Source organism: Vanellus vanellus (genome assembly GCF_965231255.1).
Source record: "Vanellus vanellus genome assembly, chromosome: 10".
Classification (NCBI taxonomy): Eukaryota; Metazoa; Chordata; class Aves; order Charadriiformes; family Charadriidae; genus Vanellus; species Vanellus vanellus.
This window is the reverse complement of record NC_138915.1, coordinates 8,793,994-8,813,339: the sequence shown is the minus strand read 5'-3', so window position 1 is coordinate 8,813,339 and position 19,346 is coordinate 8,793,994. Positions and strand designations below refer to the sequence as shown.

Sequence of the window (19,346 nt, the reverse complement as noted above, 5' to 3'; positions counted from 1 at the left end):
TGGTATTGCGTAGTCAGATTATCGCAGAAACAAGCTCCCTTTTAACCCATGTGTTTTTATGCACATGCATTATGGTATGATTATTTTCATCGGCTGGTTTTAATGTGTGTTTTCTTGGCCAGCCTAATTTTGTTGTGTTAAATACAGTAGGGGCGTTGTTAGTACACGGATATACAGTTTAAGGTGCTTCAGTCAGCAAAGCCCTAGGTAATAAATTCATGTTTATCCTAATTCTGGAAACACAAATAAATCCCACTATTTTCACCGTTTCAAGAATTACATATACGGTTAAAAAAAGAGGCCTGTGCCAAAGGATCTGGCTAGGTGAAAGGCCAAGCTTTTCAATGCTCTTTTCACTCTGTCCCAGGTGAGATGCGATCTCACCCTGCAGCTTTTTCAGCTGGCGCAGTCTCTTACTGGAAACCCGGGGACCACAGATACCTATAGGTACGGATTCACCAGCCTTGGCAGCCACATCCACACAGCCAGTACTGCTCCGCAGGTCGGCAGTATCCATCGCTGCTGCCATTAACTACTTAGTAGAGGAGAGTTATCCTTCGAGATAGATGGACCCATGTATTTAATTTACTGGTTGTATTGTAGTCTTGATTTTGACTCATACTGGGAGGATTCTTAGTACCGGACCACTGCAGATGTGAAATAAAGCGTATTTTAAAATTTTGTACATTCTTGCACAATTGTAATCCATAGACAGCAGTTAGATGTCCAGAAAAACCCCAATGTCCTTAATTGCAGGGATGCCCATCCTTGTGGGATGTGACCAGTTCTCTGTCCCACATCCTTCCTCTGCCACCGGTGAGAAATCCCCGCCTTCCCTGTGCTGCAGCGGGTGACGAGGGACTGTGGACGCTGCAGCACTGGTCACTCGGCAAGAGACCAGAGCCGCTTCAAGGGCACGATAGCAGAAATGTTGCTGTTTGACCCCTTCCCTTTCCCCTGAGCCTCTGTGTTTACTCAAATCTTTTTTACATGAAGATTATCTGGGAGAGACACATCTTTTCCGGTCTTAAATGGTTAAAAAAAACCCCAAACCTCCAAGAGAATCCCCAGCGCGAAGTGGACATTCGGTCGTGCTGAGTCATATTTTGTTATTATGGCTGATTATGCAGCCAGCCATGCAGATAAACTGCAAGGGGAAAAAAAGGATGCGTGTGAATATCTTATCTACGACAGAATGAGGCCTTGGGTCTTTGTGCATAATTTGTGTAACAATAATGACCTAGTATGAAAGTGTTCCAGTGACTGACATATTTGCAGTCTAAAAGAGATAACAAAGTAATAAGAGAGGGAGAGAGAGAGAGATCTGTGGATGTTTATCTTCTCTTTTCTTCTTTCTGAAGCAAAGTTTTGCTTTCTCATTATATTTCTAGCGCATATCAGCGGTACCATGCAGAATGATGAATATGATTGCAGTTAATTGTTTAAATATTCTTTTATTCCTGAAGCTTTCGGAACAGATAACCATCTTTTGAGGAGCTAGTTGAGAAGTGGCGTGGGCAAGATGGTGCAAAAGAGAATACTGGATGTGAAGTTAAAAGGGCCTCGGAGAAGAGAAAAAGTACGGGAAGGGTGTTTTAAGGAAGGAAAAAAAAACAGTGATGTTATTAACAATGCCAGTAACATAAGTGGCAGCAATTCTTCTTGAAAGAAATTTGTAAGCTTCAATAGTTCAAATCCATCCCTGGTGTAACAGCGATGGAATTACACTTGGATCAACACCTTTCCTGGTGCACAAGTCTTCTAGTGTTACTTAATGCAAATGCTCCAAATGAGCACGACTTTGTCCAAAATGCATTTGCTGACTATATTTATCATTCGTCTTCTTCATGGTAAACAAGAAGAAACATCTGTGGAGAAGGTCTGGTAGCCACGGAAAATATTTTGCACCATAGTGTCTCACTGGTGCCATGATGAGCTATTCTCAGCTCAAAGAACTGTTCTTTAGGGCAGCTGAGACCCAACTGTACATTTGGTGTTTGGGACCCTTTGCAAACACATGACATATTTGTAATGCAGGAAGTTAAACACTGGATGGAAAAGTGCCACTTCAAGACAACTGTGAGTGATTTTGGAAATTCTGAGTAATGAGATGAGTTTTCTCACAATAACGCTCAAGTCCAGCCCTTAATCATACACTCAAAACAAGTGGGCTCAGACCTTATGAAAGGTGTTTACTTATTCAGCTTTAAGGCACAGGCCAAGAAATAACTCGATCGGATTAGCCGAGTTTGAATAGGAACAGCAGCAAAGAGAATCAAATGAGTGTGAACGATGCTGCTGTGCTCTCTATTAGAAAAATATCTGCCAGCTGCCGTTGTAGAGTATAATCCTGCAAGATGCTGACGCCTCCGGTTCCCATTGCCCGAGGGAGCCGGGCCAGGGCACTCCAGGCGCGCGGCTCCCATTACTCACCTTAGTCAAACAATGGTTTTTCTCTGAAATCCTCCTTTTCCCTGTTACATAAAGGCTGGTTCTTTTCTCCCTCCTCTTTCTTGAAAGGCTCTTGATGCTTACAGGGGCTGGGTGCGTTGCTGGTTATTCTCAGCTGCAAGATTACAGAGATGGCAGCGGTAAGGTCAGTGGGGCATGAACACGGCTCAGCTGGAGAGCAGATGTGAGCAGATCATTTAAGGAAAGCAGCTGACATTCTCGGAGCCAAATGAGGATAAGACAAATTTTGAAATGTAAGGGCTTTGTTTAAATTCCTTTTGACTGATGTGCACATTATACCTGGAATGCTCCAGAATTAAACACACCAAGAGGGTAAAGAAGTTTCTTATGCTTGAACTTGGACGCGTGAGGCTGAAGATGTAAAATGAGGTCAGTTAGCTCAGCTGCAGTGAATCCTTTGATATTCATTTAATGGATAAGTAGATAAAACTCTAAGTAAGCTTGCATGGGAGACTTTGAATTTTAACGACGAAAGCTCTTTGTAATTTTCTCACAGGTCTTTTACATAGCCTGAACGTTAGGAAGCATTTCTTTACCGAGAGGGTGGTCAAACACTGGAACAGGCTTCCTAGAGAGGTGGTCGATGCCCCAAGCCTGTCAGTGTTTAAAAGGCTTTTGGACAATGCCCTTAATAACATGCTGTAACTTGGTCAGCCCTGAATTGGCCAGGCAGTTGGACTAGATGATGGTTGTAGGTCCCTTCCAACTGCAATTGTCTATTCTATAGGGCAGTTTAACTGTTCGGACAGCTGGTGCTGTTCCGCTTCTGCTGCGATACCACTGCAGGTCTCCTCAACCTGTCTTCTCATTTCTTCTCTCTCTGATCCACAGGTGGTCTGGCTCTGGGAAATTCACTGTTTTGGCAGTCTTAGGGTTTGAGATTTGGGCCGAAGTCAACAAGTTGAACTCTGGATCGGGAGCTGAATTCTCTTCTGCTATAGGGAGGCTTTCAATCTGGTTCAGACCTACCTCTAATCCTTTTGTCATAGTATTTCCTTTTTTTGAATAGCTTCCTTATGTATTGAGTTCCAGAAATTCCAGGCTGGTGATACACATGGGAAACAGATTGCAACAGAGAGCAGATTAAATTACTCAGGTCTAGGATTACTGAGGCAGAACATTTTTTCTTCATGTTCTTTGAAAAGGGAGAAGAATCTTCCCTTTTTTTTATTTATAGGAATAAGTTTGAGATCAAATGACTCTGAGCTGCCCTTTCATTGGTCAGTCAGTGATCACTTGAGGAAAAAAAAAAACGAACCGGGTCTTTTACCCCCCTGCTTCATTTGAAAATCAGTTCTTACCAGTGCTGCGTATTTAAGGGAGTTCTAAGACTATAGTCTTAGATGCTTCAGGAAGCTTATTTTAGGAGGGAAGACTTGACTGAATGCCAATAGACAGAGCTAATCATGCGGACATCTGGATTCACTTCTTAACTCTGCTGCGTGACCTTGGGTCAATGATTTAGGTCGAGCTTTTCCAAAACGTGCATTGGCTGTAGGTGCTTGTGCTGGGTTTCAGCATTACTGAAAATTAGGCTGTGACTGCGTTTACTGTTTCAAATTCAGCTTCCCAAAACTGGGACACTCGCAAAAAGAGACAGATGTAAAATGTGTGCCGCTTTTTCCTCACTTGTACAACAAGGATAACTGTGTTTATGGAGTGCACCGAGGTTCCCTGGTGTAAAAGCACTGGAGGAGAGAAAGGATGGCAGCAAGCCGCTTGCAAAGCGTCAGAAAAGTAAATGTTCAGCTCAAATCAAAGGATGCTGAACAAGAACCAGACTTCCAAGACCTCCCACTTTACCAGCCGAAGGGCTCCCCAGGCGGCGTAGAGGACCAAGCAGATCTAAGGAAGCGCAGAAGTGACAGAATCGGGGATAGCCGGCTGTCTGCAGCCTGTCTGTGGGGCACCCAGCCCGTCCAGCTGCCTTCCCACGTGTTGCCCAACAGCAGCAGAGGAGCAGCTAGCTGAGTTCCCCTTTCTGGGAGAGGGGACCCAGGGACGTAGCGTCGCGTGTGGCTAGGGCAGCACAGGTGTAGCGAGCCCTCTGCTTCCCGGAGGCTCTGATTTGTGCCACATAACAGTCGGTCTGTGCATGCCAGAAAGGGGCAGACCTACTGGGCAGGTGTGGATCAACTATGCTAAACATCTGGTCATGTAGTGGAAGAGTCCTGATAGTATCAGGCTCCTTTCACTGAATGAGCTAGGGCGTTGGCAGACTGTCCTTGCTTTCACGGGGGATAGGAGCGTACAGCGCCTTCACAGGTGCATCCTGACTCCGAGATGGACCCCGGTTGCTGTCAGGCTTTGAAGTGAGCTGAGGCACATTAACGGGGCAATGGCCAGGGGAGTACTGTACGTAGACAGAAGATGTTTGAGTTTAAAGGAAAGTCCTCCAGTACACAAATAGCTCCCACTACCTGCTGGTCCTGCAGCCTGTGAGCAGATGGAGTTTGAAGCCAAGTCGTCACAGCATTTTTCTCTTCACTGGAGCAGAATAGTTTGGAAGTGTGGTCCTGGAACCACCTAGGACCCACTCCTGACCCAGCTGAAGGCCCCTGCTCTTACAGAGCAAGGCAAGCAGCCCTCAGGCCTTATGTTTGTTTTTGCATTACGAGCTCAACCTCCAGCACAAGTAAACACAAAGCACAAGTTCTCATCCCCTCATCTGTACCATCCTCAAGCATCTTAAATTCATTTTATATACAAGACTGGGAAGGGCAAAAAAGAAACAAAGCAAAAAATGTATTGTTTGAGGAGAAAAAGAGAATAGCTAAGGACATGAATGCTACTATTGCCTCTTTCAATGAATTGGTAGTTGCTGGGAGCGTTCTCTTGCTGAGAAAAGTAGAGGAGAAGGTATTTAGTTTAATTAGCTGATTTGCTTTGTTGTCTATTGATTACATTCATTCTGTGCACAGGGAGAGCATAAGGCATAAAAGTAGGTAGTTCGATGAGACGTAGACTTTATGTAGCTTGGGATGAGTTTCACCCATAGTAAATAGAAGAGAAGAGGAATTACAAGAGGGATTTCAGGGTAACACATCCCAAAAGACAGCTTTGATGTGTTTGTCCTAGTATCTACATAGTTGCCAAAACAAAATTCAAAACTAAAAAAAGGACCCGATGACCTCGCTAAGTGCCGTAAATGCAGTTGACGCAAGCTACCTCCTCTTGGTGGGAGTAACACACAGCACCTCCCGGGGAGAAGCTCCAGCTGGGGATCCCTGAAAACGGAGCACAAAGTGTCGGGGCGCCCCGCACCCGCTTCGCAGGCAGTTATTCTGCAGAAGGTGCGGAAGCCAACGCTGCCGAGTTCGCAGAGAGTGTTGGTTCCTTGTAAAAATGTTCCTAGCTGGTTTGCTCTGGGAGTGTTGAAACTATCCTGAGTGAAACCCTGAAATCAGCCCGAATTTCAGCAGTGGGTTTATGATCAGATGTACGTGTTGTTTAAGCTGCAGAATCAAGAGCTGTGGGGATTTCTTTAGCTTGTTGGGGCCGCTCTTTTGATTGCTGAAATTTATTGGGTTCACCTTCCCGCGCACCCCCCAGAGAAGTGACTAGGATAGAAAGTGGCCTGAGGCATGAGAGGGAGCTCTGCTCGCCCTCCCCTCGCTTGCGCCCGGCAGGACGGTTACTTAACCCCCAGCATCAGGAGGTGAGCGGCGCAGGACTCATCCTGCATGTCACCGCTGCTTTCCTTGGTAGAAATTGCTCTCGGTATTTTTTTGGCAAATTGCTCTGAAGTAAAATGTGTGTTTATATCCCTGTGTCCGTGCACCTCCTCCACCCACCCACACGCATGCACTTGCGCCAGCAGGATCAGCCGTAAGCAGAAACGGTGCTTTAAGATCATTCATATTTACTGGAAGTTTTGGAGAATATTCCGTTCTGACTGTTAGATTTCAATATTGCTGCCTTCTCTTTAGCTCGATGTGCCTTTCCTGGAAACAGCCCCGTGAAAACACACATCTCGATTTCTGCTGAAGGATTAGCTGTGGGCAACTGCCTTTGCTCCCATTCTACAGGAGGGAAAACTGTGTTATTATTTGAGGATTATTTGTCTCTTTGTCTGAGTCAGGTGTGTTAAAGAATTGTTTATGGGTTAGGTATCATCGTTTCATACTACAACACACGTTTACCTTTCCTGTGGTAACTGCAAGGCTACGAACACAGGTATTCGTCTGCAGAAGTATTATTTGCATATGTATTTTTATCTGACCCCACTTGTGCCAGTAGAAGTATAGTTTTGTACTACTTAGGGTTGTGAATCAGCAGTTCTGCCTTTTCCCATGTTTTGAGAATTTTAAGGGGCTATTAGACAAATTGATAGAATTAATTAAATGCACGCCTTTCTCGTTACAGAAACCCTGGAGACATTTTAAATAATATTCTACAGTGTTGTATCTTTACGGTGCAAGGTTCAGTAATTGGCTGGAACAGAACAAACTTGGCCAGCTATTTTCTCCAGGATCTGACAAAAATCCTAGAGGACAAAGTGTTCCAGTAATCATCTTTTCTTTTCAAGTGTCTGTTAGTTTTTAATCCTTTCCCCCCTTTCTTTTGCCAGAAAACAGCATATCCTGGTTAAAAAGACCAAAAAAACCTAAATAACCAACACACAACCATTGTTCCTCCCTGTATCTTTCATTTCGTTTCTGTGCTGAATCACGGTGTTCTGATATAGCCTTTTTATGGTGTAATTGTTTCGTATAATCCATTTTCTTTGGGCACCTCTTAGCTTCTGTCTGAAGCGGTTTCTGCTGTAATGAATGTAGTAATAAATCTGTCACAGGTAACAAGCTGAATTTAGAGCTCAATAAACCAGGGGAAAGTATGCTGTAGATAAGTGAGTGCATTGAGATGCAATAGTTACGGTAGTGGCACAAAAAGCCCATTTTTGATAGATTAACAAAAGTGGACATAATATTTGGTTCCCTCACCGCTTCACCACCCTTACCCATGCTCCAGTAAACAAAGACGCTGTGTGAAAATATAGGTACAGTCCCGGCATGTCACCCTGCCTTGACACCCCCAAAGAGCGAAGGGTTGTGTTAGCTGCCCCAGATGAGAGTGCTCCGTGGGACCGTTTCCCTCAGCCATCCCGCCGTGGAGGCGGTGTTTCTGTCAAGGATGGAGCTGCACAGCCACCTCTGAACTGAGGGGCATCCCGGTGCCTCCAAAGAGGCAAAGGGTCTGAAAATGGAATTAGGAGCTATGAGGGAGGACAGGACCCAGTGCTCCTGGACCTGGCCCAAGGTGGTGTGGGAGCCAAGTGTGTTGAAGACATCCATCTGATCCCCACCAGCATGATCCCTAAGGCAGTGTGTCCCTAAAGAGAATTTAGCAGTCCTGCATGCCTCAGACCTGGGCAAGCCAGGAGTTCCCACGGTTGAATGGCTGATTGATTATCAATACTGAGATCATTGTACCATTTTTTTCTCTTTTGGGAAGAGGAAAGTGAAGAACATGGAGAATAAAAAGCAATGGAAAGATGTAGGCAGATGACATAAGAAACTACAAGATGGAGCGAAACCACGTTCAAGAAAGATCCGGTTGTCTGAATTGCAAACCAATGGCTGCTAAGTAAGTAAGGGGGATGAGTGAAAGAAGAGCAGGAAAGAGTGAAGCACGACAGAAGGCGAGGCATGGCGAGAAAGGGAGAGGGTATAACGCAAGCAGAAAAAAATAAGCAAGTAGGTCAAATAATGCAGATGATAATGTTTTGGTCTTTGCGTTTCTGCGTCGTGTCTTCACACTGAGCCGTCACGCGGCAGCGGTGAGGCAGTGCCGGATGGGGTACCCCGGCAGAGGGTGATGCCGGAGCCCTACAGAGCAGCTACTGCTCCTGTTGCTGGCTCGCTGGGACAACGCCTGTCCAGAAACATTTGTCCCAAAGGTGGGTAAGTTGGTGACTGGAGTCTGCTCAGTATAAGAGAAGGACCTTTGCAGCAGAGAGGTGTGGGAGCCGCTGCCGTGGCGTTCCTCTCTGCTCGGTGTGATGGGTGGGTGCCCGGGCAGCTCCGCGGCAGGCGGCACGGCACGGCACGGGACGGGACGGGACGGGATGGGTGGCGCGGCTCTGGTGCTCCAGTGAATGAACGGAGGTGGTGATGAGTTCTTGTGCTAAACGGCACCGTTTGGTCTTTCAAATGTCATTTACATTAGCATCTTATAATTGAATCAGTAGCGCTTTACTGAAAAGGTTAAATTCTGCCTTTTAAAAATTAAATCAGCTGTTTAGCTGTCAACCGCAGCCATGCCCTCCTGTTGCCTCAAGAAGAATGAAACATTGGCATATTGACATATAAATCGTATTGCTGGAGAATGCATTAACTCTGTTATTTATGACTGCATTGTGCCACAGAGAGCTGCATCTTGTAATTGAGGGCTCTCTGCTGAATTCCTTGCATGTAAAATCTGTGGAAATTATTAGCACAGCACATTTCCATAATTAAAATATTTCCTACAGTATAGATTTGAAGACTCCCTAACTGCCGTACATTACTCAAATGCAAAATTTTATGAAAATTTAAATACAGGCACAACAGTTTTTATGCATAGAGAATATTTTTAATCAGACCAGTTGATACAGTTGGGAAAAGCAATCAAGTTAGCTGGGTTCAGGGACCCTTTTTAGGTGACCAGCGGAAGCTTTATTTGCTGCTGATCACAAAGAAATGTGCAGCGTTACACTCACAGGGTGATCTTTGCCTTGCCATCAGTGACATAACCAAATAATTAAAATTAAAGCCATAATGAAAGATTCATAGGGACTGTTGTTTTCAGGTGATAATTCTTACTAATGTGATGTTCCATTAAGAGTTGTCCTAAGGTAATATTAATATTTTGATGATTTGCAGCGAGCCAATAAATAAACATTTTCTTTAGTCAAAAGTTTGCAATTTTAAGTAGCTCCTGAAGTCAGACGGTTCTGCAAAACAAAGAATTTTAAACAAATTCCCTCTCCCATTCTCTCTTCAGTAAAAAATGTGCCAGAATATTGCAGACAGCATGGAATAGTCTTTTAACTATTAGCTGTGTGTCTGAGAAGTCCATTTGTCTTGTTAAGGCTGTCATACTCCATTACCCTTTCTGTAACCCTGGAAACAGCTTCAAATACTGTGATATTTGAAAAGTCTAAAATATAACTTGCCCTTAAAATCTTTTCCCTTTACAGAGGTCATTAAGCAATGACGGATGTGCATTTCTTTCATGAGAAAGCTGATCCTCACCTGTTGTAAGTGGGGTGAGAAGCGATGCTGGCAGCACTGACAAGTGTCCTCTCTCTTTACCTGCCCATAGAGTTCAGGAATCCTTCTCTCCAAGTGTTGCAGGAGAGGATTTTCAGGAGGCGATAAATAAATTTTGATCCCTCTGGTTAATACAGTTAAGGTCAAAGAGATTCTATCCGGAGCTATTTAAAATACTCTTAACATGCAGACATACTGCTGTCAGTAGTGCTAAGTGCCTTATCTGGCTGAGGAGTGTATACAGCCCTTATGAAACTATTCTTAAGTATTCTGGTTGCTATATTTAGCTCTGGCTCATAACAAGACAAAAAGCACTTAGCTAAATGTAGTCCTGAAGTGCTTAATCCGGTTAAGAATATTTTGTCCTTAGGTGTCTTCTACTAAGACTTTTTGTAGCTCACCATCCTGCTGCATCATGCAAAAAGCTTCTCTGGGTGCTTGGGCCCGGGAATTCTTTTATGGCCATTTATTCTGTTAGAGCCTCGAAGGCTGGTGTTGACTGAGGACATCTCTCGAGTTCATTGGGGGTGTCCCGCTGGGACTGTCCCGGGAAGCCTCGTTGCTCTGCCCCTCGCCGCTGACATCAGGCGTACGGCAGCGGGATGTGATAGCTGCTGCTAGAGGCTGGAGACTTTGTTTCCCAATTTAGACTCGGTGAGCATTAACCGGACCGTTGTCTCCGTCAGTGACCAAACACTGAGTAAGTTGAGCTTCCCTCGACTTACTGCTCTTCGAGCTGGCTGGGAGGGCAACCACACGTCCAAGGCAGAGAACCTGTCGGGCTTCCCGGGAGATTTCAGCTGTTAGACAACCTGTGGCTGAAGGTTGCTGCATGAAGCTTTGTACTCAAAGCTCGGGAAGAATCTTTTTGTTTGGCTGAATTTTTGCATACTTAAGCTCATATAGAAAAAATGTTTCCTGAAAAATTGTGATAAGAGCTGTTTGTGTAGTCGCAAGCATTTTTTACAATTTAACCCATTGCTTTAAAAAGAATTTTCTTCATACCTACATATCTCTGAAATTATTACGAGTTAGCGAAAGTTCTGTATGAGTCATTCTTCTAGAGGAAAAGCAACTGCATGATTTCAATAAAACAGCGCTGACTGATGAGCAGCAGTGACTGAGATAAGCACCTCAGGTCTATGACAGCTCAATAGGGTAACAAATAAGATCACATGCTCCTTTCGAACTAAGATAAAAGCTTGTAACTTGACCAGCGTGCGACGACTGTGAGAACAGAAGCATAGCAGATCCTCCATGTTTAAACTTGTTACGTAGCAGTTGTTTTCAGTTGCGGCTTCACCGGGGCTACCAGGAGTTGTGTGAGATTTCCCCTGGAAGTCCGTGTTCCAAGCTGAAAACGATCACTTCATCCCAACTGCATTTTTTACTGAATCACCACTGAAACACATTAGGTTTTTTTATATGCTACTCCTGAACTTCTGTTGCGTGAGGAGGTTCAAGCCTCTTGCAGGTAACTTCCGCGTTACATTTACAGCCACCCTGTCCCACTTTATCTGAGCCAATTCTTTTGAGCAAACGGTCGGGCAACATAATTTCATATTTAGCTGCAACGAGCGGGAATTTGGCCCATTGTCTCACGTGACTCACATAACCCTTCGCTCCGAAGCGCTCTCCCCGTGTCACTGCTCAGGATCTGTGTTGCTCGTGGTGTTCAGCGGCAGCGCCACGCTGTCAGCCCCTACCCCGTCGCAGCCACCCTTTCCAGCCTGCGTGCCCGACGTGTCTCGCTTGCAGTGGTTCTTCGGCCACCGTCTTGCGTGTCCTTCCCTTTGAGGTGTTTTCACTAGTTGGAGAAACAAGCAAGCTCTTGCTAGTCCCTTAGATGGTCGAAAATGGGGGTGGGGGGGGTGTTTGCTTGTTCGCCATGGTTACAAATATGTAATCCACGCTAGCGGCAGCGAGTTCTTTGCAGTGTCTTGAGCTGGTGGTGGAGCTAACGGTAACAGGAGAAACAGCCATGAACCTGGGGCTTGTCAAAGCAGGGATGTCACTTCAAAGGCATTAAAAGCTTGTTCGGTTTGGAAGGCCATTGTCCGGCGGCTGTTGAGGCTATTACTGGCAATCATGAACAGTTTGGTTGCATCCATGTCCTTTGGTTGCATCCATCCGAAGCCAAACAAATTTCAACAGCAAGAGTTTCAGGGAGATGGGCGCTGTGGTGTGGGTATAGTCTAGAGTTCAGGGTGTTCGTTAGTAACCATTTAAATCACAAAGAAATAGGACACACGTGTGTCCTGTCAGCGGTGAGTCTTAGTGGGAGGCTTTAAATCCATCCGCAGGTGGGTGGTTGTGGCTCGCACTGACTTTAAGTGGTCGTGTTACTCTTGAAGGAGTTTTTTGGTTGCAAGATTGCATAGATGAAGTATGGATCACAGTCACCGGTTTTCATAGCATGCATGCCAGGTAAACTGTCATACTTTGGAAGGACTCCAATCGATCCTCAGTGGCCCCAAGCTAGCGGGGCCGTTCTGCCACCCTCCTGGGCCACGTGGCTTTTTTGGACACGAGAGGTCAAGCTGGCCTTCCCAGGCTTCTTCTGGAGCAGGGATCTTCAGAAGATGGTCCAGCTCCCATTCCTGGAGGTTTTGCTGAGCTTTCACCAGTTATACTTGAAAATTTATGGTGGTACACATTTTAAGCTTGAAGTGATTGCTGCTCTCTGGGCTAAGTCTCGCCTGCAACCGTGTTTTAACTGGATTTGCTTTTCCTTCCAGGATTAATTTTTCTCCGTCTCTATTTACATGGTGATAAGAAGTGCTAATCCCACTCCGTCAGTCTGGACTGATGAATCTGAGGAATAGAACAGGTAATTTCTAATTTGGCTTGGAGCTTTCAGTGACTCAGGCAGTGAGAACCGCTCCCTCCCCACGGAGTGCATTCCTATTTCGAGACCAAAGAAATCGTACAGTTTTTTCTGCCCAGGTCATCTCCAGGCAGGGAGATCCTTGCCCTGGAGCAGGAAAGGGAAGGTAAATTTTTGTAGCTTTTACTGTGAGCAGCATCTTTGACTTCCTATCAGTTGTGGGTGGTTTTATTTGGTGTTACTTTTATAGCCACCAAGTGGTTTGAGCTGGAGTAGTCTGAAAGCAGGGCAAAACACTTGGATGTACCCATTGCAAAATGCCCCTTGGGTGCTGGGCGGGGTGAGAGGGTTTTGCCAGTGAAAGTGCTTTTTAGAGATGGAGGCAGGTCGGTGCTGATGCTGGGGATGGGGGCAATCTCCTCTTTGGAGGTGTCTGAAGGGAGTGCAACCCAGCAGAGCTGACCCGGGCAGTGCGGCGTGGAGTGATGGCAGCTGGCTTGCCCGCCTCTGCCTGGCTCCCCATCCCTCAGCTTAGCCCATCTGAGTCACAGAAAGCAAGTCACCAGTGAAAAGGTTACCCTCATGTTGAATTTTCCATCATTTCACAGAGCTTGAGAGGACCGTGTCCTTACTGGGAGTTGTTGCCAACTGTTCTCCTTACCTGTGCTGCAGGAACAGTTAAGATAAAGACAGCAGCCCACCATGACTGTTCTGGTGCAGGGCCATACAGAATGCAGGGAACTCGGGTCACATTCCCTTCTTTTCATTGGTTAGTGCCAGGCGAGGAAATTTTAACTTGAAGTCTTGGGTATGAATTCCAGTGGTAGGACGCAGCTCAGATGATGTGGTGGAAGTCCACCAGTGCAAGCAGCAGTCATTGGCTGCAGGGTGCTTTGGATGAACCTGTCATCATATCTCTTCGATGTCCTGATATTACCCTGCTGTTGCCTAATGCTAATCCTCTGGGGGATTAGCACAGTTTCCTTCTTCCTCCTATGCCCTTCCACTGGGAAAGAAATCTCAGATGCTTTTCAAGCATTGCAATGCTTGAAATCAACCAGCAACCTGTTTGGTTTCCCAAAACAGGACCAGGCGCAGGGCTGCCTGCCACAGACATCGGAGTGAAATCGGCTCTCACTTTTGCAAGGGAGATGCTGATTCCTGTGCGGAGTTCAGCGCTTCGGCAGGGTTCCCCGTCCTGTGGCAGAGGGCAGTGCAAAGGCAGGCTGAGGGGCCGCTGGCTCTTAGCTCTTTACCTCAAAATCACGCTTATTATAGCTGTACCTTTGGTTATATAGCAACAGGCTCACTTCTCGAGCCTCAGTAGCTGACAGAACAAGCAAGAAACTACATAACAAGAGTGGAGTTTGGGAAAGGGAAGACTGAAACATCCAGGAGGTCATAAAGTACAAACCAGTAAGCTCTGACATCCTCAACAAGCTCAGGGAATACGTCTCAGTAAGTAATTCTGTCTTTTCCTTCCAGAGCCCTGTGTTGTGTAAACGAACTGATGGATGAAGATGAGAAGGACAGGGCAAAGAGGTATGAAGGGATGCGCGGAGCACTGACAGTGGAAGCTCTCTTGGGGTAGAATTGTAAATGCTGTGTTGTCCGATGCTGGAAAAAGTACTTGGGAACCCCGTGCAGTTTACAGGCTGTGTACAGCGGACCACAAACAACATAATTAAGTCACCATTTTCAAGCTTCTCATAGTGTGTTTGACCACCCCTACAATGGGTTAATCAGCTGAGTCGTCCTTAAATTGCATCACTGTGCCCTCAGAATCTCATGTTATCCTATGGCTATTTATTATCTTGATGCAGGACTCCTGACCTGTGATTTTACTGACATCATGCAGTGCTGCCCACCTGGGGTAGAGTTCCCCAAGGAACTTAGAGAGCAGTCCTGCTTTAGCACAGGTATGAGTTAGTCTCCCTTCAGAGAAGCAGTTGGCTCAGGTCTAATTAGTCATCGTACATGAGTGCCAAAACAGATATAGTTGTGAACGCAAATGCTGGATCTGAGAACCTCCAAATGCCAACCTGAATATGAATGGAAATGCTTTCTGCATACCACACTCGGTCTAGATCACAGGAAGCGTGTATCATCATGAATACACTTGTAAAGAAAATTAATTATTACTGGAAGAGGTTGTATGAAAATAGGGTTATCTCAGATATGCCCACGGAAAGAACATTTTGGAAGAAACTGAATGGATTTTCTTTCTCCTTTATTGTTTTTAATGGAGGGGAAAACCCTAATAAAACATTCTTAAATTGTATTAATGCGAGCTGGAAACTTGTCTGTGGTTGCCGCAGCCGGACTCTTAACATTCCCGGTTTCATATATCATGGCAGCAGATTTTCAAAACCAGATACAAGAGCATGTGCGTGACTTCATTCTGCAGTTGAAATGTCTCTGCACGGTATTCATAGAATCGTCTCGGTAGGAAGGGACCTTTAGGATCACTGAGTCCAACCATCAACCTAACACTGCCAAGTCCACCTCTAAACCATGTCCCTCAGCACCACATCTACCCGTCTTTTGAATACCTCCAGGGATGATGATTCCACCACTTCCCTGGGCAGCCTGTTCCAATGTTTGATAACCCTTTCAGTGAAGAAATTTTTCCTAATATCCATCCTAAACCTACCCTGGTCCAACTTGAGACCGTTTCCTATTTGTCTGTCTATAAGCTACTTCTGCAAGTACAAGTCAGGGAATAAGGAATCCTTTGCATTTTGACCTTTATATATGTGTGTACTAACTGCAAAACAGAAGTTCATAAAAATGAGGTGGGCAAAACATGAGTATGTAGATGCCAGGACTTCTCTTACTGGAAAAATTTTGCCCATAACCCCTTCACCTCGTTGTCACTGCTTTTGAAACAAGGGGAACTGCTGCTGAAATGTACATAAGGGTATGGTTTTGCTCAAATGAACGTAAATCATATTTGTTACCTCCAGGCGTTCCTTGCTGACGGTGAGCTCAGTCCTGCTGCAGGGCTCCAAGCGCCAGCAAGGTGTTTGTGCCCAAGCTTAATTTTAAACAAATAAGCAGCCCCAGCAGAGTTTGGATTCTTGTATTTAAAGTGTTTTGCTGAGGCAGGGCCACTTAGCTCTCCCTGGGTCGAGCTGTATGTCCTTCATCTTACTTAGCGGCATTTGTGTTTCTGTCACCCAGGGCATCACGCAACAAATCCGAAAAGAAGAGGCGAGACCAGTTCAATGTCCTCATCAAAGAGCTTTGCACGATGCTGCAGGGCCACGGCCACCCTCTCAAGATGGACAAGTCCACAATACTGCAGAGGACCATCGACTTCTTACAGAAGCAGAAAGGTACTGGAGGGCGCTGGCCGGCTCCCGGTGAAGGCGCTGGCTCTGCTTCTGCCCAGCAGCCAGTTTCCACTCAGAAGATGAAAACTGTTTTTTTTCCAAGCATCCAAAACCTCCAGAGAGGACGTGAACCCAAGTGAGGGGCAGAATAAGGCATAGCGGTTGGCCTCAGGAAAAGGGCTAGGGTTTGAACACAGCGCTGACCAGTTAAACATAGATCTACTCAAAAAGATGCAGCGCTGTGCGCTTTTTAACGTAGTGCCATCGCTCCACTTCCCTCGCTGGCCGCCGCAAACCCCGGCACGCTTTGTACTCTCCCAAAGAGAGCACGAGAGAGGAAGAGCTGTGGAACAGCGCGCACTACAAAAGCCAGGGCAGAGGGGTTTCTGTGCCCGGCTCCCAGGTCTCCTGGGGTAGGACATGGCTGGGTGCAGCCTGTCCCGCTGCCGGGGCACTCCCGTGAGCCTTCCTGAAACAGTTCCAGAGTCGCGGACACCCGCTGCTCTCGGCAATGCTCAGCTACTCTGAAATTAGCCCGTTGACCTTAATTTTTGAAGGATTTCTTCAGGCCACCGAAAATGTCTCTCCCCTTCCTTTTTCTTGATTTCTAATGCACTTGTTGTGGTGATGGTGTGGAAAATGACTGTTGCATACAAGAAGGCTTTGTGTGGAGAATGATCGGAGGATGATTCCTCTGAAAGCGTCTTAAAAGAAATCTAGTGTTACTTGAAAATGAAAAAAAAAAATTCCAACTAGCATGAGTCATGTTGCTTTTTTTGATGTTTTCTCTTTAAGAAATCACAGCACAGACAGAAGCCTGTGAGATTAGACAAGACTGGAAGCCTTCATTTCTTAGCAACGAGGAGTTCACCCAGTTGATGTTAGAGGTAAGACGAAATTAAAGCTGCATAGATTAGTGAGAAGTAATCAGTTCAGTGGAGTAGTTCAGGGATATAGTTCTTTTTCACCTGTAGGTCCCAATGTTAATGTGAATGATTTCTACTCTGCTGATACATATAATCCAAACCTGACAGAGACCAATGTCGTGCTAAACGCTTTGCAGATACAGAATTAAAAATATGATTGCTTCCCCTTAAAGATAAACAGCTTTTCATTTAGGAATGAAGACCGATTTGGCCCAGATTTGGCCTGGTGAGAGAGGAAAAAGAGGATTTCTCTTCTCCGAAGAGCCGCTAGAGCTAGCAGTTTTAGCAAAAACTTGAAAGGACCTGAAAAAAACCGCGAGCAGCTCTCTTCCTCCCACACGCCATTAGCCAGGCGGCATCGCCTTCGCTGCCTCTGCTGCCGCTGCCTGCGCGGTGCTGTACTTGCGATGGGAGCTGTATCTTTTGCTTGGATTGCCTTTAAGTGCGTTCGGGAGAACAGCTCTGATACTCTCACCTGTAAAACGCTCAGCCGATCTAGAGACACCCCACGAGCCTACATTTTTCCCTTTCTTAAGGATGCCGCTTCGGGTTTGTGCCGCATGCTCCTCTGGCGAGGACATCTCCTACCCTGCGTGGGCAGCTGTTGCTCTTTGCCCCACCAAAATAAGGGTGTATGCTGGGCTGAGCTGGGAGGTGCTGCGGTGTCTTAGTTATTCCTTTTCATCAGGATGTCATGACTCACCTCCCTGGAAAAGTCTGTTCATTCTTTCTGGGAATTTCTCTCACCAAACAAGCCCGTTTGTTCCAGCTGAATCAAAACAAACTCCCCCCTTAGAAGTGGCGGGGGAGAGAGCGCCCTTTAGTAACCGTTGGCTTGCTGGACTACGTTAGACCGTTGACCAGTTTACGTAAATCAGCATTTTTTTCCAGAGAGGGCTTATTTTCAGCAGAGTATGACCTGTAAGAAAGATGGGGACGAACTTTTAGCAGGGCCTATTGCAATAGGACAAGGGGTAATGGTTTTAAACTAAAAGGCGATGGATTTAGACTAGATGTAAGGAAGAAGTTTTTTACAGTGAGGGTGGTGTAACACCAGAACAGGTTGCCCAGCGAGGTGGTAGATGCCCCATCCCTGGAAACATTCAAAGTCAGGTTGGACGGGGCTCTGAGCCACCTGATCTCGTTGAAGACGTCCCTGCTCATTGCAGGGTGTTGGACTAGATGACCTTTAAAGGTCCCTTCCAACCCAAACTATTCTGCGATTCCACGATTCTATGACAGCGAATAGTGGGGAATAACTGGCTATGGGGGAAGATGCTGAATGCTGCATCTTTGGCTCCATGTAGCTAAGCTGCAGTGTCTGTAGCAGAGTTGGCTTTGTGCACGATGCTGACCAGACATTAAATCTGCCAGACCTCGGTAAGTGTGAGAAAAGAGTAGGGACAGACAATGGGTCAATGGTACAAGAAGATAGTGTGAAGAATAGGGAGAACAGCCAAAGAGGAAAGCACTTGCAGTGACTTAAAAGGGACAAAAAGAACTTCGATTCCGGGACAGAAACCATTGTGAATAAGAAAGGGGAAACAAAACAAACTTTAAAATAGTTGTTTCACTAGCTTAACAAATAAGTGCTTTAAGCAAAATGAGTTAAGGCTTTCGATCTTGTCCATATTGTCCATAAATTCTAAAAATACAGCGTTGTATAATTTTTCTGTCTCTGCTTATCCATCTATCCACAGTGCTGGGTTTGCTGTGACGATATCTAACATCTCCTTACGCATTGACTTGGTTAACTATTGTGTAATTCAGAAACATAATGAAGTGACTGAAGTCAATAGGATTGTGTGGGTGTAGAAATCCTTACCACCGCTGTCTTGCTTCATGTTAAATAAATGTTCACTGGGTGAGAAGTACAAGTCAGTTTAATATTAATGAGCAAATAAGAATATAAGAAAAATGTTGAATTAGCATGTGTAACTTTTATTTTTCTGCATTGAACTATCATTTCCATAATTGATTTCTGTTAGTTTTAAGCTGTTAGAAACATCACCAAAGAATAAATTAGCTTATTACATTTTTTAAGTTGTTCCTCCGCATAATTCTTTTTTTTTTTTTTTTTCCTGTTTGCCTGCCTTTTTTCATTAGGCACTAGATGGCTTTCTCATTGCGCTTACCACTGATGGGATTATTATTTATGTGTCTGATAGTGTCTCATCTCTGCTTGGACACTTACCGGTAAGTTCTGACAAAGCAATATATCGAAGAATGGTTCTCCTGCCTTAAGGCAGCCCTGTCACTGCAGGGCTGGGGCTTGGGCTTGTCCAGCCAAAGAGCCGACTGACTGCGGGTGGGGGAGAAAAAACCAACTGTTCGGGAGTTTCTAAAGCTCCTGCGAATAACGGATTCTCTGTCAGGGTCTGCGACTTAGGTAAAAAATACCTATGCAAAATCACTGTACCCGTAGCGCGCCACTTGGCAGCACGTCTGAAGGAGGGTCTGGGCGGTGTTCATCCCACCAGGTGTACGGAAAATCTCATGCTTGTGAAATCCGTGCGTGCTGAAGCTCTTCTCA

The 19,346-nt window shown here is 45.6% G+C and overlaps 1 protein-coding gene across 1 annotated transcript in view; it reads left to right on the top strand.

Moving 5' to 3' along the window:
- Positions 1 to 14,040: 14,040 nt before the first annotated feature.
- PASD1 (PAS domain containing repressor 1) overlaps positions 14,041 to 19,346 on the top strand; it is a gene marked incomplete at its 3' end in the record, with an annotated part of 28,046 nt that continues 22,740 nt past the window's right edge. The window contains exons 1-4 of the mRNA XM_082488225.1: positions 14,041 to 14,094; positions 15,736 to 15,890; positions 16,683 to 16,774; positions 18,920 to 19,009. Coding sequence (XP_082344351.1) covers positions 14,063 to 14,094; positions 15,736 to 15,890; positions 16,683 to 16,774; positions 18,920 to 19,009 — 369 coding nt within the window. The 5' untranslated portion in view covers positions 14,041 to 14,062. The remainder of the gene's footprint in view (positions 14,095 to 15,735; positions 15,891 to 16,682; positions 16,775 to 18,919; positions 19,010 to 19,346) is intronic.